Raw genomic sequence first — 22,485 nt, 5'->3', positions numbered from 1 at the left:
TTTCCACCTATAGTCTCTTGACACCTTCCCTTGAGTCCAATCACCACTTCCGCTTCTATTGAATGACAACGTAGCGGCCCAGTGAGCAAGAACTACAGCGCGGACGTAGGAGACAGGAAACGCGGCTTCTAAGAGTGCTGGCGCGCGACGGATAACCGGCGTTGGACGGTACTTCTCGTAGCACGCGGGGGTGAACGAGAAACCAAGTAAGCAGCGGAGGTCGGGCGCGGGACCACGGTGTGGGGAGGTCGGAGCGGTGGTTGAGCAGTGGAGGGAGACAGCGTTGGAAGAGAGGGAGCGGGAGTCGCGAGGCGGGGGCGGGGGCACCCGGCTCGCGCTGTGGCGGCCGTTGGGCCCCGCGGCGCATGCGCGATGGCGGACGGGCGGGTGGGAGGACCGGGCGCGGGGCGCTTCCGGGAGCGGCGGTGTCGTGGCACCTCGCGGTCCGCTCCCGGCCCGAACGGAGCCAAAGGCCGCCTTGTGCGGCCCGAGGACGGACCTGGGGTGGCGTCTGGGTTGGGGGCGGGGGGGGGAGCCGGAGCTCGCAGGCGGGGCCGGCTGCGCCTTCCCTCAGCACCCCTGGTCGGGTCCCGTGATTAGGGGATTCCGGTTTCGGCGACTTGGGACCGAAAACAGGAGTCCGCGTCGGGGACCAGAACCCGGCGCGGAAGGCGACCGCGGTACGCTGGAAGTCGGGGCGGCGCTGTCACACCACCCGGTGACAGCCTCGAGCCCCTACGCTCCCGGGGCCGTCTCTGCCCCTCGCCCTGTGTTTCGGTTTGTTTTGAGCTTTAGATCTTGGGCAGCCACCTAGGGGATTGTTTTCTTTTCTTGATTACTTTTTCTGCGCTAGTAATGGGACCTTGGGCCTCCTACATGCTGTACGAGCATTTTGGGGTTTTTGAGGGTTTTTTAGTCTTTTTAATACAAGGTCTCTCCACGCAGTTCAGGCTGGACTTGAGCTCACTCTGCAGCCAGGCTGGTCTCAAACTCGCAGTGATCCTGCTACCTCAGCCTCCCAAGTGGTGGCCCACAGATGTGCACCCCCACGCCCGGCCTAGACAAGCTTTTTGTCCCTGAAGATTTTGTGCCTCAAATCTTTTTCCCCAGCAGCACGAAAGACCTTTTTCAGGCCTTTTGAAGGGTACTCTGACGAGCCTGGCGCATTGAAGCACTCTTGCCTGTAATCCCAGCAACCTGGGAGGCTGAAGCCTGAGGACTGCTTGAGTTCCAGGCCATCCTGGGCTACATAGTGAGTTCGAGGCCAGCCTGAATTACAGCAAGACTGTCTCAGGCGCACCCCACCAATAAGCAGTGTTGGATGTAGTTTAGTGCAAAGGCTGTGGGCTCAGTCCCCAGTACTGCAAAAATAAGCAGACACTCTTAGTCATGCATGTTTAGAGCCTAAAGGAGATGACTGGGTCTTCCGTGTGGATCACCCAGGCCTAGGCCCAGCCCTTGTATCCCTTGCTTGGTGCCCTGGTTAATTCTTTTTTCCTTTCCTGGCTCTATCTCTGAAGTAAGTTATTCCTTTGTTTTTTTCCTGTCTTTTTAGACAGGGTCTCACTATGTAGGTCAGGCTGGCCTTGAGGCCTACTTTGGAGCCCAGGCTGACCTCAAACTTGAAACCATCCTCCTGCCTCAGCCTCCTGAGTGCTGGCTTGGAATAAATTACTCTTGGGCAGATCTTGGCTGACTCACTTAACTCTGAACCTAGTGAACTCCCTACTGCTCACCAGCCCTTCCGAGTCCTGTGTTGCCTCACTTCAGCCAGTCAGCCATTCTGTCATGCCTCGCAAGGTCTGGCACTGTTTGGACTGATCTTTGGGTCCCTGTTCTTTTTCTGGGTGCCTGGGAGATGAATCCTTCCTGTTTTTCTGCCAAGGAGAATCCTTGGGGCTGGTGCGAGATTATGTCTTTCCAGGAATGGGAGGACTTGTGAAACAGCCTTAAGGCCTGGATTCGAGTTTGTTCCCTTTGCCAGTGCTGTCCAGCGCCTGTGGCTGTGCCCTCTGTCTCCTGCCCCAGGCCTTGCTGCAGGCGCAGGGGAGGGTGGGGCTGAGCGGAGCAGGGGCTCCCCAAGTTGGGGCTGTGTTGGCGGTCCTGCTGCCCAGCAAGTGAGGATGACAGGTGCCGCAGGGCCAGTGTGAAAAGAAGGGGGTTGGGGTCAGGTCAGGAAGGACTTGGGCGGTCATGGTCTGGACCCAGGTTTTACTTTCCTCCTCCGTTCTGGGGATTGTATCCAGGAGTACTCCAACAGTGACTCCCCTTTAGTCTTATAAGGTTTTACTGTATATGTATGTATGTGTATATGGTGTCAAGCTTGTGGCAGTCTGCCTGCCTCAGCCTCCCAAGTCCTGGTGCCATAGGTGGGTGCCTCCATGCCTGGGTTCTATTTATTTAATTTGAGACGGGGTCTCTATGCAGTTCAGGCTGGTCTTGAATGCAGTAAGTAGCCCTGGCTGGCCTCAAAGACTTCTCTAAGTGCTGGGATTACTGGTGTGTGCTGCCACACCCAGCTCATTAGTTGCTTTTGACCAGAACAGTCCCCAATCTGATTCTGATTGGTTGATTTGCAGCATAGGGGGCCTTTGCACTGAATTATATCCCCAGCTCTTTTTAAAGGTTTTTGTTTTGAGACAGGGGCTCGATAAGTTGCCAAGGATGGAGTTGAACTTTGAGTTATCTTGCCTTAATCTCTAGAGTGCTGGGGTTGCAGGCCAGCAACAATTCAGCTCTGCCTCTGACTGCTGTAGCTGGAGGGTGGGAGGACAGGAACAGGGAGCCAGGGAGAGAGATGGACGTAATGCAGGCAAAACATGTTACCCAGGCTGCAAAACGCAGAATGCTCCTGTGAAGGAATATTATTTGGCAATGAAAAATAACAGTCCTGATCCATGTACTAGTGTGAACAAACTTGAAAGGGGATGGACGCTTATTTCTGAGGCCTTAAAGCTGGGTGTGGTGATAACCACCCACATCTATGACTGCACCAAAACCTGCTGAATCTCGGGCTCTGCTTGACGAGTTACAGGGCATGTGAGGCCTCAGCAGAGCTGCTCTTCTTCAAAGGAAAGGGAGCTGAGATACTTCTCAGCAGCATGGCGCTGCCGGGCAAGCGCAAGGCCCTGAGTTTGAGTCCCAGTACTAAAAAAAAGTTGATATAAAAGAAGGGAAGGTGGTAGGGGCTTGGGGTCATGGGAAGTGCCAGGCCGGTCCTGGAGGGCCTGGTGGGTAGAAATCTCTGGCCAGTTGAACAGGAGGGTGAGAGGGATGACAACATGAGGATGGGGGTGCAGTGTCTTGAGATGGGGTGCAGGCCTGTGGCCGAGAGTGGGAGATGCAGCTGGTGAGGAGCTGGGCCCAATATCTGGGGGAGGCCAGGCTAGAGATAGTTGAAGCTTTAGCACAACAGTTTCAGTTAAAGCCTGGGACTGGGGGAGGTGACAGAAGGGCCTAGAGGAGTGTGACAAGAGGAGGCCCTGTACCTCAGGGCCTGAGGTCCAAGCTGGGGGACCGTGAGCTGAGGGATCGTGCTTAAGTGTGGTTCCTGGCTCTCCAGGGCTGGAGGGGGTGGGGCACCTCATGCTAATCCCATTTGCCTTATCCTGTTTCTCCTGCCAGGCCCATGGGAGGCTTTTCACAAATGCACTTAATTTCTCCCCGTGTAGACCTCAGGGAAGGGGAATGGGGCCTGCTCACTCCACCGCGTGGCCTACGTTCCCCTCCCTGCAGCCCCACAGCCACCCTGTGGGTCCCCATCCAGGCCTGGCGGTCCTGAGACTGAGGCTCTGGTGTCAGGAAGGAAGAGCGCATGTGCAAACCTGGGCCAGAGTGCTGAGCAGCGCGCTAAGGGGGAGGCATGTGATGGGGGCTGAGGCACCCAGGGGATCTCGTGGAGCCAGGGGCCTCCGTGTGCCAGGTCAGCACCCAGCACTGAGCCGCGTCACTGCGCCCAGGAGCAGGGGGTTCCCAGTGGTGCACAAGGAGGCGGGGGAGATTGGTAACCACAGCCCAATCTGGGACTGGAGCAGAGGGGCCAAGAGTGGCCCTGCCCATGCCCATGCCCGTGCCCTCCTGGTGGCCTCTCCCCTTGCTTGCCATTCGCCACACTCAGCCCTTCCTTCCTTCTGTCCCTAGCACCATGGCAGAGCAGGACGTGGAAAATGAGCTTCTGGATTATGAGGAAGATGAGGAGCCCCAGGCGCCTGCCGAGAGCACCCCTGTGCTTCCCAAGAAGGACGTGAAGGGCTCCTATGTCTCCATCCACAGCTCGGGCTTCCGGGACTTCCTGCTGAAGCCAGAGCTCCTGCGGGCCATCGTGGACTGTGGCTTCGAGCACCCCTCGGAGGGTACGCCTGCCCACCCGCCCGTGGGCTGGGGCGTGTGCCCGCGGTCAGGCTCCGTGCCGCTCACGAGCGCTTCCCCCTGCAGTGCAGCATGAGTGCATCCCCCAGGCCATCCTGGGCATGGACGTCCTGTGCCAGGCCAAGTCCGGGATGGGCAAGACGGCGGTCTTCGTGCTGGCCACCCTGCAGCAGATTGAGCCAGTCAACGGCCAGGTGGGTGTCTCCCCTGCCCTCCCTCCCTCCCTGCCTGCCACCACCCCATGACATTCCTGCTCTACCCTGGGCTCTGACGTTAGGAAACACAGGCGTCCTGTGCTATGAGGCCTGCTGAGTGCCACTGGCTTCCCACCAGAGACAATGCGGATCAGGGCCCCAGGACTTTGCTCCCCAGGCTGTGCTGGAACTTGGAAGCCCCCTGACTCAGCCTGCTACCTCAGTGGGGGATCCAGCTATAAGCCTCAGTGTGGTGTGCACTGAAGGGGGCATTCTACCGCTGTGGTGATCTGACCAACATTGTATTCCGCCACCTCAGAACAACTGTGGGTCTGAAAGTGTAGCGCAGTGGTGACCTTGTGCATGGCTGCATGGGCTGGCTTTGATGCCCAGCACCAAAAAAGAAAAAAAGCCAGGCATGGTGCTGCATACCTGTCATCCCAGCACTCAGAAGGCTGAGGCAGGAGGATCATTGCAAGTTTGAGGCCAGCCTGGACTGCCTATCGAGACCCTGTCACCAAAAAAGTTATGGTGGATTTGCTTCCTTTCTTAAGGTGGATCATGAAGGCCAGGACTCAATGGGCAGTTCCAGTGAGGCCCCAGTGTCCAGCAGTCTTGGGCTGGGCAGGTCTGACAGTGACCACCAGCCTTGCCATGGGTCCTGTGTCAGTGTAGGGCGGGGGCCACGGTGCTGGCCCTGGGCCGTAGTGTCCTGGGTGTCCTGGCCGGTGTCGGCTCTGGATGGAGGAACCCACCCACAGGGACACTGCTTCCCGTCTACTCCCAGGTGTCTGTCCTGGTCATGTGTCACACACGGGAGCTGGCCTTCCAGATCAGCAAGGAGTACGAGCGCTTCTCCAAGTACATGCCCAGCGTCAAGGTGAGGCCCGCCACCTGCTGCCCCCACACTGCGTCAAGCAGCCTTGGCTGTGCCCTGTGTTGCCCAGGAGCCTGTGAGCTATGTGCAGCCCAGCCAGGGCACTCCCGCAGTATACTGTGCGCCCACAGGTGTCCGTGTTCTTTGGAGGCCTGTCCATCAAGAAGGATGAGGAGGTGCTGAAAAGGAACTGTCCCCATGTAGTGGTGGGAACCCCGGGTCGCATCCTGGCCCTTGTGCGGAACAGGAGCCTCAACCTGAAGAACGTGAAGCACTTCGTGCTGGATGAGTGTGACAAGATGCTGGAGCAACTGGGTGAGTGTCCCTGCTGGGCCCAGGGCCCCCAGGGAGCCCAGGGGTGTGGGGCAGCGGCCAGAGAGGGATCTCTGCTGGTGGCCTCGAGGCAGTGACAGGCTGCCCACAAGCCCGAGCGCAGTGGGGCTCCAGGCTTCTATCACCCCATAGTGTATATCCCATGACCCGAGGCAGGGGGACGGCCATGCCCTACCGGGGCGGCCCTCACCCTGTGGCTTCTGTGCCGCAGGCTGCCCTCCCCGGAGCATGGCTCGAGGCGTGGTGGCCCGGCTGCCCAAGCAGGCCGTGTAAGTGGACCACGCTCCCTGCCCGCGTCCAGCCCCTCTGGCGCCAGGACGCTTGGTGCCACCTGCGGCTTCCTGGCCCAGTCCACCCTGCCAGTGCGGTCCTGGCTCAGCGGGGGGCTCCGGGCTGGCTTAGAGGGTCCGGTGGGGGCGCTCATGCCGGTCACCACCTCCCGCAGACATGCGGCGGGACGTGCAGGAGATCTTCCGCCTGACGCCACATGAGAAGCAGTGCATGATGTTCAGCGCCACCCTGGGCAAGGAGGTCCGGCCGGTCTGCAGGAAGTTCATGCAGGACGTGAGTAGGGTGATGCCCGCCTGTGCTGGCCCGTGGCACGGAGGACGCCGGGAGGCCGCGGTGGAGCTGAGCGAGGCGGCCACAGGCCCCGGGAAGCACCGCCGCCAGGAGCCACCGGCCACAAGGTCCAGGGCGGGCACCGCGCCCCCGAGTGAGCCCCGCGCGCCCCTCCCGCTTCCCCCACACAGCCCATGGAGGTGTTCGTGGACGACGAGACCAAGCTCACGCTGCACGGCCTGCAGCAGTACTACGTGAAGCTCAAAGACAGCGAGAAGAACCGCAAGCTCTTCGACCTGCTGGACGTGCTAGAGTTCAATCAGGTGCCGCTGCCGCCACCACTGCCACTCCAGGTCTGGGCTAGCGCCTGGCACAGCCACTGACTGCCTGCCCTCTCCCCAGGTGGTGATCTTCGTGAAGTCGGTGCAGCGCTGCATGGCACTGGCCCAGCTCCTGGTGGAGCAGAACTTCCCAGCCATCGCCATCCACCGTGGCATGGCGCAGGAGGAGCGGTGAGTTGGGGGCAGCACACTTGGCCGGGGCCGGCGCCGGGAGCCTGGGACCTTGGGTGACAGCCTTCTCCCATCTGCCCGTGCCCAGTCTGTCGCGCTACCAGCAGTTCAAGGACTTCCAGCGGCGCATCCTGGTGGCCACCAACCTGTTTGGACGCGGGATGGACATCGAGCGCGTCAACATAGTCTTCAACTACGACATGCCGGAGGACTCGGACACTTACCTGCATCGGGTGAGGCACGCCCCGAGGGGCCCGGGAGACACAGGCTGCTGACCCCGGCTGCTGCCTGACCCCCTGACCCACCCCCACAGGTGGCCCGAGCAGGCCGCTTTGGCACCAAAGGCCTGGCCATCACGTTCGTGTCCGATGAGAATGACGCCAAGATCCTTAACGATGTCCAGGACCGCTTTGAGGTGAACGTGGCCGAGCTCCCGGAAGAGATCGACATCTCCACATATAGTAAGTGGCCGCATGGCAGGTGGCGGGGCCCTGGGCAGGGGATGGGGCGCTGCCTCACTGCCACCTTGCATCCCCACAGTTGAGCAGAGCCGGTAACCACGCTCCTGGAAGCCCGTGCCCTCCTGCTGCCCTCCTGCCTGTCCTGCAATGCCTCAGACAGGCTCTTTTTACTGTTGAAGAGCTGTAGATTTGTGTAAGAATACATTTTTATTATGGAAGCCTGGCTCCCTATGTCTGTGTCTCCTTCCTTCCATTGGTTCTTTGATCCCCTGCCAGCATCATCAACCCCTGCACCAGTGAGCCCACCCCGTGTATCAGTGCAACATTTAATTTTGTGTCCACATTGAGAGGTTTACACAGATAACAAAACAAAACACAGCTCAGTGGATAGTGCCTGCCTGGCAAGCACTAAGGTTCTGAGTTTGATTCTCAGTCCTCCCGGGAAAAACAAAAACAAAACATCAGCGACCTTCAGATGTGAGGACACTGCGCCCTGGCGCAGGTGGCAGCCTCTGTACCGTGAGTGTCTGCATGGCCAGGGAGCCGGTCATGCCACCAGTGCTAGCTTAGGGAGCCTGGGCTCCAGCCTCTTCCAGCCTGGCGCGGGGCAGGTCAAGGCAGGGCCCCCAGCCACCCACCCCTGGCCCGGCCTGGCCCAGCTTATCAGCCACAGCTGGGATGTGGCGGGGGAGCCAGAGCAGGTCCCCACTGTCCTGCAGTCCAGCATCCCGCAGTCTAGGCACAGCCTGTGTGTCCTATGTGTCCTCTGTGCTGCACACTGTCCCAGGCAGCCAGGAGTCGGGACAGGGCGTGGTCAGCATGGGAGAGGCCAGGAGGTCACATCCCAGACTCCGATGGCCTGAGGGCCTGGAAGAGAGCAGCCGTGAGGCCCATGCGCCCAGGGGGCCCCACCCCGCCATCCCTGCGCCCGACTGGTTCGGTCCTCACCCGGGTCTGCTGGCTGCTGCTAGCCGTGGAGGAGGCAAACTCTGAGTACTTGTTCCCGGTGAGAGCGTAGGCCCACTTCCGGTACTCCTCACGCACCTGGGGCCGGCCGGTCAGGGTGAGACGGGGCCCTGCTGCCCCCCAGCCCACTGTCCCCCCAGCCCCCCTTCCCAGCCTGCCGCACCTTCTTGTTGAGCAGGCAGTGCAGCACGTAGAGGAAGGTGCCCTGCAGGCAGTTGAGCACCGTGAACACGTAGGCTAGCACTGTGTTGTGCCAGCTCTCGGGGCTGAAGAGGAAGAGCCCGAAGCCCCAGGTGCAGCCCAGCACGAATAGCTGCGCCACGGCCGTGATGGTCACCACCCTGCGGAGACAGGAGGCGGCAGCTGCGGTGGCGGCTGCGGAGCAGGGACCCAGGCGACCCACCCGCGCCCGCTCACGCCCGGACCTGGCCTTGCGCAGCTTCTTCATGTCCGGGTTGATCTCGGAGAACTTGCGCGTGAGCTTCCACACGGTGACCACGAAGATGACTGCGTTGCACTGCGGGGTGGCACAGGTTAGGGGGGCGCGGGGGTGGGCGGGCTGGCAATGGGCGCGGCCAGGGACACCTACCAGGATGACGAAGGTCAGGGGTCCAAGAAAGCTCCAGAGGAAGCCCCGCCGGGGGTCCAGCCAGCAGCTGGTGGAGGTCGGGTGGGGTCAGTGAAGTGGGGTCCCCACGCCCCACCACCTGCCCGGCTCGCCCCGCCCACCCCGCCATGCCACTCACTGCGCCGCGTGCCCGTAGCCCTCGCTATTGGTGGCCGCTGAGATGCCCACAATGACCAGGGGCACGCCATAGCCCAGCAGGTATTGCCAGCGCTTGGGCAGACCCTGGCCCTGGAACACGCGCACCACCAGGAAGTAGAGCTCCACACCCTCCAGGCTCATCCAGCAGAAGGCGGCCAGGAAGAAGTAGTGCAGCAGCGCGGCCACCAGGCGGCAGCGCAGCCCCACCTGCGGGTGCGGGGCGGTCAGGGGCGGGGCCGCGGCCGCGGCGGGGGCGGGACGCGCACGGCCCGACCAATCCCCTGCTGCGGGCCTTGGGGAGGCGGGGCCAGCCCCTCCAAAGTGTGTCCAATACCCAGGGGATGGGAATGGGCGTGGCCTTTGGCTTTGTGCTGAGAAAGGCGGGCAAGTGGAGGCCTGGCGGTCTGGGCGGGGCCAGATGCCAACACGCGCGGGCGGTTCCCCCCAAAAGTACCCCCATTGGTCAGACGAGTGGGGCGGGGCCTACCTGGCCGCCCTTGTTCTCAACGCCCGCCAGGAAGATGGCTGAGCCCACGAAGAGGCAGATGCAGAGGTGGAGGTGCACTGTGGTGCGCGAGCTCTGGATGGGCCGCACCAGCAGGAAGGTCAGGATGCACAGCAACAGGCAGACGAGCGACACGGACAGCCCCACCTTGGTGATCAGGCTCTGCTTCCAGTCCTAGGGACAGGTGGGCGGGTTCTCAGAGGTCGCAAGGCCAGAGCGCGCCGGCTGCCGTTGCCGTGGGGCTCCCGGGGCCCAGCGCGCACCTCCACCTGGTAGTGGGCCATGAGGACAGCGAAGCTGCTCAGGTGGTCGCACTGGCAGGTGGTGCTGTTCTGTCCGCTGCCCCGCTTCCGGCAGCCCTCGGTGGCCCAGTGCCCGCCCCCGGAGCCGTCCCGCTTCCAGAAGGCGCAGACTAGCTCGGTGCCGGGCTCCTCGGGCTGTGGGGACACGGGGTGTCGGGGTGTCAGAGTCTGGCCTGGGGCGCCCGGGGCTGCTGGGGCTGCTCAGTGTCCTCCACTGAGCGTCCCGGGTGCACCGATATGGGGCAGCTCGGCTGAAAGGGCACACACATGTCAGCCCCACAGCGCAGCGCTGGGGACACGCGCAGGTCATAAACACGACACTGGACTGAACTGGACAGTGCGTAAAGGGCAGCGAGTGCCTCGAGGAAGGGAAAGCAATCACGTGAAAGCTGTGATACCGAGTGTCTTGTTTGTCTTTTTGAGGCAGGATTTTGCTGCGCTGTGCAGGCTGCGCTTGGACTCACTGTAGCCCAGGCTGGCCTCCAAGTCACAGCCATGCTCCTGCCTCCAGTGCCCAGATTATAGGCGTGCACCCCCACACCCAGCCTGTCATTTGTTGTTGTTTCCCAGCGCTGGGGATGGGCTCGTGCATGATTGGCAGGTGCTCCGTCCCTGAGCTGCACCCAGCCCTTTTAAAATTTAATTTTGAAGCTGGGGTGGTGACAAACGCCTGTCATCCCAGTACTCAGGAGGCTGGCAGGTGGATTGTTGTGAGTTTGAGACCAGTCTGAGCTACACAGTGAGCTCAGGGCCAGCCTGAACCCTGGTGTAACCCTAGTGTAACCCTGCCTCCAAAAAAATTATTTTGACAGTGTCTTGTGGAGTTGCCTGAAATCCTGCCTAGGCCTCACAGGTGCTAGGATTACAGGTGTGTGCCACCAAGCCTGCTCAGTAGGGTTTTTTTTTTTTATATGGGAGACTGAACTTGGGACCTCTCACCCCTCACTTGCCAGGCAGGCGATTGTGCCACTGAGCTAGACCCAGCCCTGTACAGTACTTTTAAATAAGGAAGTTGGGAAAGGCATGTGAGGTGACCTTTGAACAAATACTAGAAGTGCACAGAGGATTGTGTGGCATGGGGAAGAGTTCCCAGGCAGAGTGACACAGCAGTGCAAAGGCGCTGGGGTATGTCTGTGGAATAGGCAATAGAGCCTTCCCTTCCCTCCTCAGGACTCACCTGGTGGGAGAAAGCGAAGGTGACAGGGGAGGCCAGTTTGTCCGTGTCGGCGTTGCTCACAAACACAGAGTTGATGGCTGAGAGGAGTGTGGCCCGTGCCCCGCGGATGGGTCTCTCGTGGGCCTCTGTCAGCTGCAGTAGCTTCTCGGGTTCCAGAACCAGGGAGGTGTTGGCTAGCAGCTCTGTCATGTACTGGCTGGACAGGACGCCCACCACGGCATAGCCTGGGGATGGACAGGCCCACTGCCCTTCTCACCCTTATCTCTGTACCCCAGACTCCCACCCAAGGCAGTCCCACTTAGATCCAACCCTCCAATAACAGCTTGGTTTGTCCTGGGTCCGTCTCCTCCCCAACCCTTACTTGCATTGTGGCCTGTGGCCACAGCCCAGTCCAGCAGCACCCGTGCGTAGCTCTGGCCCAAGGTGATGTTTCCACTGCCTTCCTCCTTAACCACGAGGGACAGCTCTGTGGGGAAGTGACAGAGATTGGGGATGCAGGGTGCAGGCAGGGGCACGGTGGGACGGGGCGGACTGGGGGGGAGCCTCACCTGTGCCAGCCCGGGACGTGTAGGTGAAGCTGCCCTCGGGCAGGGCCTGGGCCAGGGACCTCAGGGTGTGCTCCACGTTTGAGAGCAACCAGGTGGCCACGAGATACTGGTCTTCCGGAGTCAGGTCCTGTATTTCCCCGGGGGCAGCCAGCAGCCCATCCATGGCCTCAACAAGTTTCTGGGAGTGAGGGATGGCAGAGATGTTAGATTGTGGAGCCACAGCTGGGATTCGGTCCGTATCTCCAGGCAGGGAGGCCCTGGGGACCCCTCCCTGGGGATCTTCACTGCCCTGGAGGGCACCACCTGCCAGGACAGTCATTGCAAGCCAGCCTGGCCCCTGAGCGCTCAGAAGGTGTCTGGACCTGCTCTGAAGTGTCAGATACATGACACGGCACAGTGGAGCATGTCTGTAACCCCAGTGCTGGGAAGGCTGAGGCAGGGGGATTGCAGTTTGAGGCCAGCTGGGGCTACATAGAGTTCAAGGCCAGCCTGGAGCGCATGAGACCCCGTCTCAAACAAACAAGACAGCTTGAAAGAATAAATGTAAGATGTTTCAGGGTTTGAAAATCATCCTGCCAGATGTGATGGGTGCACGCTTATAATCCCAGGACTCAGGAGGCTGAGGCAGGAGGATTGCCACAAATCCAAGACCAGCCTCAAAAGAAATACGGCTGGGGATTTAGCTCAGTGGTATAAGTGTCTTCCTGGCAAGCTCAAGGTCATGAGTTCAATACCCAGTACCAAAACAAATAAATAAAGAAAACATGACTATCGGGGGCTGGGGATTTAGCTTAGTGACATAAGCACCTGACTTGCAAGTAGGCAATTGTGAGTTCGATCCCTGGTATCGATTAAAAAAAAAAACATGAAAATCATTCCGTGTTGAAATGGGTACTATTTTGGATCTGTAAGGTAAAAAATATACACATATAAAATATATGTAAATTACATATAAATTACATATATATATATATATATATATATACTTTCCCCCCATGTTGGGAACCTACTAAAATCTTAAATGTTCAGTCAGGTGTGTTCAGTCAGGTGTTCTACCACTGAATCACACCCTTAACCGTATAATCTTTACATTTTCACTTATTTTCTTATAGTATTTTTAAAATATGTAGCTACAAAATAGTTAAAATGGGGGCTGGGGATTTAGCTCAGTGGCATAAGCACCTGCCTTGCAAGCAGGCAGTCATGAGTTCAATCCCCGGTACTGATAAAAAAAAAAAAAAAATTTAAAAAAAAAAAAAAAAGAATAGTTAAAATGATGTGAGTAGGTTGTATTTTCTGGGGCTTTTCCCTTTTTCTTTTTTGGTACTGAGGCCCAACGCTAGAGCTTTGCACTCGGCCACATACTCAACCCATTTCTACTTTGAGACAGAGTCTCCAGAACTTGCTAAATCCTCTGGGCTGGGCTGGCACTTGCAACCTCCTGCCTCAGCCTCTCAGGGTCCGGGGATCCCGGGTGACCCTGGGCTGCCACGCCCCACTCTTCTTGGCTTCACCTGATATTTCTACTGGGCTCAACCTTACTCACTCCGCTCCTTGGCGCAAGTTAGGGTTCCTTACAGCCTCGAGCTGATCAGCGCAGCCAGATTTCCCTGCTGGTCACGGGAGGAAGTGGGCCCCCGAGAGGGCAGTCCTCGGCCAGAGCTCAGGCAGCAAGCCGGGTCCTCCAGGCCCAGTCCTGGGCCTCGAGGGCAGAGCTGCTGCCCCCGGCTCCATCCCCACCTCCTTTTTATTTTGGGACGGTGTCTCCCCAAATTGCACAGGGGCCTAGGTCGGGCTAGAATTTGTGACCCTCCTGCCTCAGCCTCCCTAGCAGCTGATATTACAAGGGTGCATGTCACACCAGACCCCAGGTCCGGTTCTTGCCTGCTCCGGTCTGCTCCTTATTGCCCTCGTGTGTGTAAGGGGCATACACATGTCGGTGTATCTTGCACACACGTGTGTCAGCCTGGAAGTCCGCCTGGGTGGAGGCCGTTTCCACCCACATCGCAGCCCCTGTCCTCGCCTGCCCCCCCCCGCCCCCCGCCCGTGACATTCCGGGTGCCCCCGGGTTCCGCCCTTACCGTGATGGTCTGCTCAGCCACCTGGGGCTTGAAGTCTCTGCTCAGGCCCTGGACTTCATCGTAGAAGCGCAAGAGACTCTGGAGGGTGCAGGAGGGGTGCAAGGCGTCAGCCAACCTGGCGAGCCAGGGTGGGGGTGCGGGCGAACATGCCTGGAAGGGTCCCGCCCTCGGGGTGGGGCAGGGGTGCTCACCTTGCTGGGGATCCCGGGGGGCGGGTTCCAGCCAGGGAAGATGACCTCTGTGAGGGTGAGGAGGGGGCTCAGGAAGCTGCGCTCCGCGGGGGGCAGGGGCGGGTGCGGGGCGGCCAGGCCATACCTTGGCAGATGGTGTTCTTGGGGCCATTGCGGAATCCCGGCAGCGGCTTCCAGCCCGGGAGGCAGCGGCACTTGTAAGAGCCCTGGGTGTTGATGCACACGGTGGAGTTGTGGCAGGCGTGCTGCCCGGTGGCACACTCATCCACATCTGGGGACACACATTGGGGGTCAGGCCTCCTGGCCCGTTGCCTTCTGCCCCAAAGCGGTGCCTGGCCCTGGCCACCTGGGGACCCCACGCCCAGCAGAGCACATGCTTGTGTGCAAGGCAGGAAATCATGGAAAGGCTCTTGCCCGGGAGAAATCAGGTGCCACCGGGGGTCCCCTGCAAGCCTCCCTGTCTGTCCCCCCTGGGACACCCTGGACTTTCTCATCCGGCCTCAAGGGCCCACGTGCCCGGCGCAGAGGACTCTGTCTGCGGTCAGCAGTTTGGACCGTGGGTGCCAGGACCCTCGGACCAGGTCATCTGGGCTTCAGACCTTCGCAGACCGTGTTGACAGGGCCGTCGGGGGACCCGGGCGCTGGCCTCCAGCCACGGCGGCACTTGCACAGGTAGCTCCCCCGGTTGTTGATACAGTGGGTGGAGCTGTGGCACAGGCTCTGTCCAGAGAGGCATTCGTTCACATCTGGGGACAAAGTAGCCAGAGCCGGGCCTCACACACCCCCTCCCCCGCCATGCAGCACGCTGCCTACACCTGTTTTTGTCTTTTTGAGACAGGTTGCATTATGCAGCCTTGAGCTCTGTAGCCCAAGCTGGTTTTGAATGGCAGTGATCCCCCTGCCTCAGCCTCCTGAGTGCTGGGATGACAAGTGTGCCCCACTAGGCCTGTCTTGTTACCCAGGATCTTTCCTACATGTGCCACCACCTGGGGACTTTCAGCTCCACCTTTGGAGCATCCTGTGGTGCTGGCCATGCCTGCATGAGGGGCCCAGCATGGGGTGTCTTCAGGTTTTTTGTAGGTTTTTGTTTTTTTGGTGTCCAGAATCAAACTCAGGACCTTGAGCTTGCCAGGCAGGCACTGTGCTGCTGAGCTGCATCCCGGACCCGGTATCTTCAGTTTTTAAGAAGTGAAACCAGGAGAGAAACTGTATCTCAGGCCAGAGGGTCCATCTGGGTCCCCGAAGCTGGACTTGTGACCACAAGCCTTTGCTTCTCCTTGGCCACGGTACAAGCCGCCCTTCTGAGGACTGGACGTGAGTGCGAGGAGGGGGTGATGTCCGGGAAAGTCCAGGAGGACAGGCCCTGCTCGGCCCCTGGATGAGACCTTCTGGGAAGGACTGTGGAAACCACCGATCTCCGCCCTCCTGGCAGGGCCCGCCTGGCGCCTCCCCACCCCTGCCAGCCTCTTCTCCATCCGGGCTGCTACCTGTGCACTGCTTGGGGCCCTCCGGGGTGCACCGAAACCCTGGCGGGCAGACACAGGTGGGTTTTTCGTCCTTGCTGACAGAGCTTTGGCATGGGCAGACTGTGGTGTCCTGCGCTGGCTGGGGCCCATCTGGAAGGAGAGGGCAGATGGCTGCAAGGCAGTGGCTCCCAGCTGGGTGTGGGCTGGGCTCCCTGGCATGGTGGCATCTGGAGGACCCGGCGGCTCTCTCTCAGTTCTCACGGGGGCGACCAGGGTGAGGGCGGTGGCCCAGACTGCCGTCCAAATGTGGCCGGAAGCTGCCAAGGCCTCCCAGCCACAGTCTAGCCCCAGCAGTGGCAGGGGTGTCACCACCAACGTGTCCCAGCCAGATGGGCCTCCAGGGCCCTGAACGCAGGGGACCCACATTGCTGAGCGGCCCATATTGGCTCCACGTAGTGACCCATGACCTCTTCTTCCAGGGCTCCCAGCCCACGTCCCTTGGCACCGTGGGGACCTCGAAGGGCAGCACTGTCATCCCCGCCCTGAGTCAGGGTCCCCCAGAGGCTCGGCTGCAGGCTCAGGAATTGAGTTCCTCAACATGGTGCCGGCCACAAGGTCCATCCAGGTTCCCTGCCCAATCGCCACAGAGGTGGCCGGTGGTGACAACTGGCATCCGGTCCTGGGCCCACTCCGGGCAGCTGGGACAAGGATCCGGTGGGGGCGCTCCAGCCTCTGTGTGTCACCTCCCACCAGGGTGCAGACCTGGGCCCAGCTTCCGTCTCCGTCCCCGTCCCCTCAGGGCCACCCTCTTGCTGTGGCCCAGGCTCCAGCGTCTTCCTCCACCCAACTCCCTCTGGGCTCCAGGCCTCGAGGGACCACAGTGACCTGCTTTGGGACAGGGCCCAAAGTCCCTGGGCAGGGTGGTGTGGGGACCCCGTGCCTACCCTTTGTCCTTCTTCCTGAGGGTCTGGCCCAAGTACCTGGGTCCATGGTGACGGGGAGGCGGGGGATGTTTGTAGGCACAGCTGAGCCCAATGTGGCTGGCATCATAGAGGCTGTGGCTGGGAACAGGAAGGAGGCGCCAGGCTGGTGGGACCCTGGCCCCGCCCCTTCTCCTTTATGCAAATGAGATGCAGATGGGTGGCAGCTTCTGGTCTCCCCAAAGTGGAGGGTTCTGGGTATTGGGGACCAGGTGCTCAGAGGGCCCTGTGGGGCCGTGATGCAGTCCTGTGACAAACCAAAGACCAGGGCTCTCCAGGCCCCAGACCACGCCCCATGGTGCCCATCCAGTAGAAGTCAGGTCCCAAGGCTTCAGAGTTGGCTGCAGTGATTGCCTGCCATCGTGCAGAGTCCTGGGCTCTGTGCCCAGAGGCTGGAGGTCCCAAAAGCTCTTCCCATCCACCTTCAGATCCTAGCAATTCCATGAGGCAAGAGCCGCAGCTCCTATGGTTGTTTTTTTTTTTTTTTTTTTTTTTTTTTGGTACTGGAAGTCGAACTAGGGACCTTGTACTTGTCTGGCAGGCTCTTATGCCGTTGAGCTAAACCCCAGCCCTGTTCCTTTCTTCTTACAGATGGGGAAACAGAGGCAGAGAGAGGGCGAGTAACTGTCCATGGTCACACAGTGAACAAAAATGAAGCTGCTGTGGGCTGTACTCCGGAGGCTGAGGCAGGAGGATCCCAAATTTGAGCCCAGCACTGAAAAGTCAGTAATGTAGCAAGACCCTACCTCAAGATTTTAAAAAGTGGTCCTGCACGTGGCAATTGCCTGTCATTTCAGCACTCAGGAGGCTGAGGCAGGAGGATTACAAGTTCAAGACCAGCCTGGGCTACAAAGTGAGCTCAAGGCCAGCCTGAGCTGCACAGTGAGACTGTCTCCAAAAGACAAAAGTAAACAAGTAAATAAAATAGGCCCTTTCCCCTGTCCTCCTTTACACAGAAGCACAGCGCTGTCACTGCACCACACTGTCAGCGAGGTTTCTATGCAAGCTGCCGACGGGTACATGGCTCTTGGCCCTGCCTCAGCCCAGGGCCAGGGGTACCTGGGCCACACCTGTCACCAGGCCAGGCCCTTGGCCCCCAGCCTCAGGTGGGGGAGGTCCTTACCCTTACACGTGTTGTTCTGCGGGTGGCTGAAATTTCTCCCTCCGGACTCAAGCTCGTACCCCAGGCTGCACATGCAGTAATAGCCCCCATGTGTGTTCTGGCAGTCGGCATACTTCCCACAGGATATGCTCAAGGGCGGCCCACACTCATTGATGTCTGGAATGCAGCAGGAGACAGAGTCAGCGCCCAGCCCCAGCCCCAGCCCGGGGCTAACGGTGAGTTCCAATCCTCTTCTGTTTGGGGATTAGGACTCTAACTCAGAACCTTGCTCTTGCCAGGCAGACACTTGTGCAGCTGAGCTACTTCCCTGGCCCCCTTCCTCTTTTTACAGAATTTGAATCCTTTGGATTTGAATTTGAATCCGGCAGAATTTGACTCCTCTGGGAGACATCCGGGATTGCCCTGCAGAGGCCACACTGCAGCTGGAGCAAGCCGTTCCTGAAGCTTAGGTAGCCCGTTCTGTGCATCTGGGTGCCCTGGCTGACGCCCCAGATTTGCACATGGGGCGGAGAGTGACTAGGCAGGGGACTAGGCGTGGGAGAGGCTCAGCATTCCTCTCCTCGGTGCCCAGGACAATTTGAGGCACAGAGCTGAGCACCCCTCTGTCCAGGAAGCCACTTTCCTTCTCCCTCCTCCTCTTCTCTTGTGACCCTAGGGCTGAGCTCAGGAGTGCTTAACTACACCCCCAGCCTTTTTTACGTCCCTTCAGTGTGGCCTCCACAGGGCTTGAGCTTGCCCCCTCCTGTCTCAGCCTCTCTGAGTTTGAGAGGACAGGGCCCAGGCCGCGCCTTCCAGCCCTCCCTGTGTTCCCCTGTGTGCCCCGCAGTCCCCGGGCCTCTACCATCGCAGCTCTCCAAGACGCTGGTGATGTTTTCCGGGGTGAACCCACTGTTGCAGCGACAGCTGTTGGCGTCTATACAGATGGAGTTGACAGGGCACCACCGGGCACAGCCTGTGGGAGCGGAGGCCATGGTGGTCACCGGGGGCACCAGCCCTGGGCCTCCCGGCCACCTCCTCTGTCCCCAGCCCGGGGTCACTGACTCACCCTTGTCCTTCTGGGCTCCGGCTCCCAGCAGCAGCAGGGTGCAGAGCACTGCAAGCCACAGGGCAGGGTCAGTGGGGAAGGGGGCAGGGGGCCAAGGCTGCCCCTCCTGGGCTCTGCCCCCTGTAGCCCCCAGGGCAGAGTCAGGATGGAGATGGAGGCCTGGGCTTGGGGCAGGAGGATAGAAGCTGGAGCCCAGCCGGGGCAGCTTAGGGAGCTGAGCTCAGAATAAGACAAAAGGGGGGTGGGCAGGGGGTTCAGGGTGAGGCTTGGGGTCCAACCTCCAGCACCGCCAGCCAAACCCAAAACAGATCTCGGAGGCCCGGGCCTTGGGGACAGGGGCCCAGGTGCCACTGCACCCTGTACGCCAGAGAGAAAGAGGCGGAAGCCACCAGGGCTCGGAAAGGGTCGCAGCTGCTGTCCCTGCCAGCAGCGGGGCAGAACCTTGGGGGTCCAGATGACAGTATGGGCCAGGGCTAGGGACCCTGGGACCGAGTGAGTCACTTCCTGGGCCAAGGGACAGTGACTCACCACCCAGGGGGTACAGGGACCCTGGCTCAGCCCTAGGCCTGCGTCTAGGAGCTGGGGGCCTCGACTTGGGTCTCCGGCCCATCTGTGTCTAATCTGGGTCCCCATCCCAGGGGACCGTGGAGTCCTCCAACCTCGCCCCAAACTGAGGCCGGACCCCCAAACCCACTGCCCCCCTCGGTGCCCGCACCCCAGCTGGCTTCCTCCCCTCCAGCCACAGGGCCTGGCAGGCTCCCTCACCACAAACCCCCATTTCCTCCTTCAGGGACCACAGGGTGACCGTGGGCTGGGTCCCTCAATGTCTCCAGAGCCCCCCTCAATGTCTCCAGGGACTCCTCAGCTTCCACAGAGCCCGCGGGGGGGGGGGGGCTGCGTGTATGGGGAAAGTGAGGCCTGGAGGGTCAGACTGACAGAGGTGTGGGCTTGAGGGGGGCTCTCTGGCACCCCAACACTCAGCCGGGGTGGCCCCTCCCATCCTAAAAGCGGCCAGGCCAAGGCATCCCCATCTGGGGACTCGGAATTCAGCCAAACGGGAGCCGGAGCAGGGCTGCTGGCCACTGTGTGGACATCTGCTTCCCATCCTCAGGGCCGGGGCAGGGAGAGGAGGGGGGCCCTGCTGGGGACACAAGGGGAGGGGTGTGCAGGCAGGGTTGGGGTGGGGGCGCCTCCTGCTAAGAACCCAGACCCCAGCACCCAACCAGAGGAGTTCACCACTAGTGCAACAGCAAATGATGCTGGGAGAAAACCATGTGGCATTTGGGGTGCCAGGGTGCCCCAACACTGAGCCACACCCCTTCCCCAGCCCCTCATAGGGCCCCAAGATGGGCTGACACCTGCCATCCTCCCGCTTCAGCCTCCCCACTAGCTGGGAGGTGGGTAGTGGCCACCCAGCCCAGGACCACAGTGCTCCGGGCACCGTCCCTGGGCCGGACACAGCCCTGCCCAGCCGGTCAGCTGCCCCGCCCAGCCAACTGTCCCCACTGCCAAGCCCGGGCGCACCGCACTGCCAGCTGCCACCTGCCAGGGCGGCCGGTCCCCGGCGTCACTTCTGCATTCTCTGTGTCGCCTGTCCTGTCCCCTGGGCAATGGCTGCCCACGACCGTTAGGGCCACCTTGGGCGTGGTAGGGAGGGGAAGTGGCGGCAGGCAGGTCGGCCCGAGGCAAAGCGGCCGGGCTCGGCGGGTCCCAGCCTAAGGCGCCGGCCCGGGCCCGGGCCTGGGCACCAGGGCCAGGGTGCAGGGTCCCCGGTCCGGTCCCCCCTCTGTGTCCCAGCCCTGGTCCCACACTCTGGGCCCCGGTCCCTTCCTTCCTGCTTTGCCTGGGTCGGGGTCGGCTGAGTTGCCTGGCTCGGGTCAGACGTGGGACTCTCCTGCTTCAGGCTCCCGAGCGCTGGCAGGACAGGCACGTGGCCCCGTGCCTCAGTTTCCCCTCTGGGCGCCCCCCGCCCGCGCGGGGCGCAGGCTCCCGTTCCTACCGAGCAGGTGGTGCGGCGCTCCCATGGCTGCAGCCGGGGACCGGGGACTCGGGGACGCGGGCACCGGGCGCGGCGGGCGGGAGGACGCGCTGAGGACCGGGAGCCGCGGCGCCGGCCCGGCTTTATGGAGTGGGAGGTGCCAGCCCGCCCCGGAACCCCGGGGGCGGGAGCAGGCGGCGCCCCGGCCCGGGCTGCGGGGGGGGGGGGTCGGCCCCACGGCCGGCCCTGCAGCCGCCAGCGCAGGAGCGCGGAGACCCTCCTGCCTCTGTGTGTGGGGGGGGATCTCCCCGGGGATTTGCCTGCAGCGTCCTCGGTGGGTGGGGACCGGCCGGGCGGGCGTGGCCGCGCCTACGGTGACCCGAGCACTCTGGGAGGCTTAGGTGGAGGAGTCCGAAGGTGAAAACGGCTGGGCAGACTGTGTTTCAAAACAAAAAGTAAAAAGTTGGGACTTCGTGGCCTCGATCCTGGATTCAGGTCCCCCAAACTGGAAGGGGAAGGGAGAAGGGGAGCGAGGGAGGACAGAAATGGCCCGCTCTCCGTGTGGGGCTGCCCTGTGCTCCTGCTGGGCCGCCAGGGGAAACTGAGGCACCAGGCTGGGGCTGCAGCTCACCGCGTGGCAGGATGGGCACCCCGAAAACATAAGAGGGAGTCAGAGCCAGCAACAGGGACCCTGAGGCAGGGAGAACTGACTGCCCCTCGGTGACACCTGTGGCAGCCACGGAGGAATAATAAAAAATATAATTTATAAGCCGGGCACGATGGCTGTCATCCCAGCACTGAGGAGGCTGAGGCAGGAGGATCACCGCAAGTTCAAGGCCTGCCCGGGGCTACATAGTGAGTTTGAGGCCGGCCTGGACTGCGTCTGTGGCCAGACCCTGTCTAAGAAGCCCTCAGTCAGTGTGGACAGGACCTTTGTTCCTGTGGACTGCAGTTCCTCAGATCAGCAGTGGGGCTGGCACTTTACTGGTGGGGAAACTGAGGCACAGCTAGCAGGGTCGGCTCAGGGGAAGCTCTGTGGGGACCAGCGTGTTTAGGGATGCAGCGGTGAGCCCGGATCCAGAGACCTGGCTCTCTGCACCTAGGCTGGTGTGTGTGTGTTTTGGGCTGGGATCGCAGCTCCAGCCAGCGCCGGCCTAGGGCACCCGAGGCCTGGGTTTCATCCCCAGTGAGACCCTGTTTCGGGATAAAAGAAGAAAATCAAAAGGGCTGGGATGGAGCTCCCTGTGGAGGGCCTGGGTCCCGTCCCCAGGATTGCACCTCACACAGAATAAATAGATGCCAATGAAAATGAATTAATCCATTAAAGTTTTATTTTTGTCTTTTTGAGACAGACTCTCGCTATGCAGTTCAGGCTGGGCTTGAGCTCACTCTGTAGCCCAGGCTGGCCTTAAACTCACAGTGATCCTCCTGCCTCAGCCTCCCCAGTGCTGAGATCACAGGTGTGTGTCACCACATCCAGCTCCACGAAGTCCTAATGGCTATCTGGGAGGGAGGCAGATGGTCACTGCTGCCTGAGGACACACACAGACTCACCACAGTGACCTCATCCGGGTGATCTATTCCTGGAAGTTCTGCATGCAGAAGTGACCGCACATTCAGGGCAGTGGCTGGAGATGCCTAACAGGGACCAGGACAGCATGTTACAGGGCTCTGGGGTCCCCAGTGTGGTCTCAGCCCCTCTCAGCCTGGTAGCACTGGCTGAGGGACCTCCAGGCTCCAAACCCAGATTGCTGGTTTCAGACAGACGCCTGCATGCAACGCTGAGCAGGTGATAAAGAGACGAGAGGCCCAGAACCCAAGGGAGAAGCTGGGCGCGGTGGCGCACACCTGTGATTGCAGCACTCTGGGAGGCTGAGGCAGGAGGATTGAAGGTTCTAGCCCAGTAGGGGCAACTTGGCGATTTAATGAGACGTTGACTCCAGATAAAATTTTTTTAAAAAGCACTGGGTGTGGGGCTGGGGATTTAGCTCAGTGGCATAAGCGCCTGACTTGAAAGCAGGCAGTCATGAGTTCGATCCCTGGTACCGATA

At 60.7% G+C, this 22,485-nt stretch overlaps 2 protein-coding genes across 12 annotated transcripts; one reads left to right on the top strand and one right to left on the bottom strand.

Moving 5' to 3' along the window:
* The first annotated feature begins 16 nt into the window (after nt 1-16).
* Nucleotides 17-7,524, top strand: Ddx39a (DExD-box helicase 39A). 3 transcript variants are annotated; one of them, XM_004999847.4, is made up of 11 exons: nt 17-206; nt 4,141-4,352; nt 4,435-4,562; nt 5,350-5,442; nt 5,571-5,754; nt 6,218-6,336; nt 6,525-6,656; nt 6,736-6,845; nt 6,934-7,078; nt 7,159-7,306; nt 7,386-7,524. In XM_004999847.4, exons 2-11 carry the CDS (start codon nt 4,145-4,147, stop codon nt 7,400-7,402), a joined length of 1,284 nt encoding a protein of 427 aa, XP_004999904.1. In that variant the 5' UTR covers nt 17-206; nt 4,141-4,144; the 3' UTR covers nt 7,403-7,524. The 3 variants fall into 3 exon arrangements, with proteins under 3 accessions (XP_004999904.1, XP_004999905.1, XP_063084590.1); XM_004999848.4 differs by lacking the exon at nt 17-206 and adding an exon at nt 530-680; XM_063228520.1 differs by lacking the exons at nt 17-206; nt 4,141-4,352; nt 4,435-4,562 and adding an exon at nt 5,984-6,041.
* Adgre5 (adhesion G protein-coupled receptor E5) lies at nt 7,495-20,749 on the bottom strand. 9 transcript variants are annotated; one of them, XM_013156893.2, is made up of 21 exons: nt 20,456-20,749; nt 18,457-18,504; nt 18,253-18,363; nt 17,412-17,567; nt 16,253-16,369; nt 15,330-15,458; nt 14,442-14,588; nt 13,967-14,113; nt 13,843-13,889; nt 13,652-13,729; nt 11,571-11,748; nt 11,384-11,488; nt 11,023-11,246; nt 9,807-9,980; nt 9,526-9,717; nt 9,019-9,245; nt 8,862-8,928; nt 8,698-8,789; nt 8,436-8,613; nt 8,255-8,350; nt 7,495-8,173 (listed from the first exon to the last, which is right to left on the bottom strand). In XM_013156893.2, exons 1-21 carry the CDS (start codon nt 20,478-20,480, stop codon nt 8,144-8,146), a joined length of 2,568 nt encoding a protein of 855 aa, XP_013012347.2. In that variant the 5' UTR covers nt 20,481-20,749; the 3' UTR covers nt 7,495-8,143. The 9 variants fall into 9 exon arrangements, with proteins under 9 accessions (XP_013012347.2, XP_013012353.2, XP_063084587.1 ...); XM_013156899.2 differs by having other exon boundaries at nt 16,289-16,369; XM_063228517.1 differs by lacking the exon at nt 9,807-9,980.
* Nucleotides 20,750-22,485: the final 1,736 nt, after the last annotated feature.

The sequence above is a fragment of the Cavia porcellus genome, unplaced genomic scaffold (assembly GCF_034190915.1).
Source record: "Cavia porcellus strain 051 isolate PalLab524CR breed Dunkin Hartley unplaced genomic scaffold, mCavPor4.1 scaffold_17, whole genome shotgun sequence".
Taxonomy (NCBI): domain Eukaryota; kingdom Metazoa; phylum Chordata; class Mammalia; order Rodentia; family Caviidae; genus Cavia; species Cavia porcellus.
This window is presented reverse-complemented; position numbering and strand designations above follow the sequence as displayed.

Coding starts and splice junctions, on each gene's coding strand:
- Adgre5 (XM_013156893.2), bottom strand. CDS start 20,480: ATGGGAGCGCCGCACCACCTGCTCG. Junction 11,247..11,383: donor GGCCACAGGCCACAATGCAA/GTAAGGGTTGGG, acceptor GTCCATCCCCAG/GCTATGCCGTGGTGGGCGTC. Junction 8,614..8,697: donor AAGAAGCTGCGCAAGGCCAG/GTCCGGGCGTGA, acceptor CTGTCTCCGCAG/GGTGGTGACCATCACGGCCG.
- Ddx39a (XM_004999847.4), top strand. CDS start 4,145: ATGGCAGAGCAGGACGTGGAAAATGAGCTTCTGGATTATGAGGAAGAT. Junction 4,563..5,349: donor TTGAGCCAGTCAACGGCCAG/GTGGGTGTCTCC, acceptor GTCTACTCCCAG/GTGTCTGTCCTGGTCATGTG. Junction 6,846..6,933: donor GGCATGGCGCAGGAGGAGCG/GTGAGTTGGGGG, acceptor GCCCGTGCCCAG/TCTGTCGCGCTACCAGCAGT.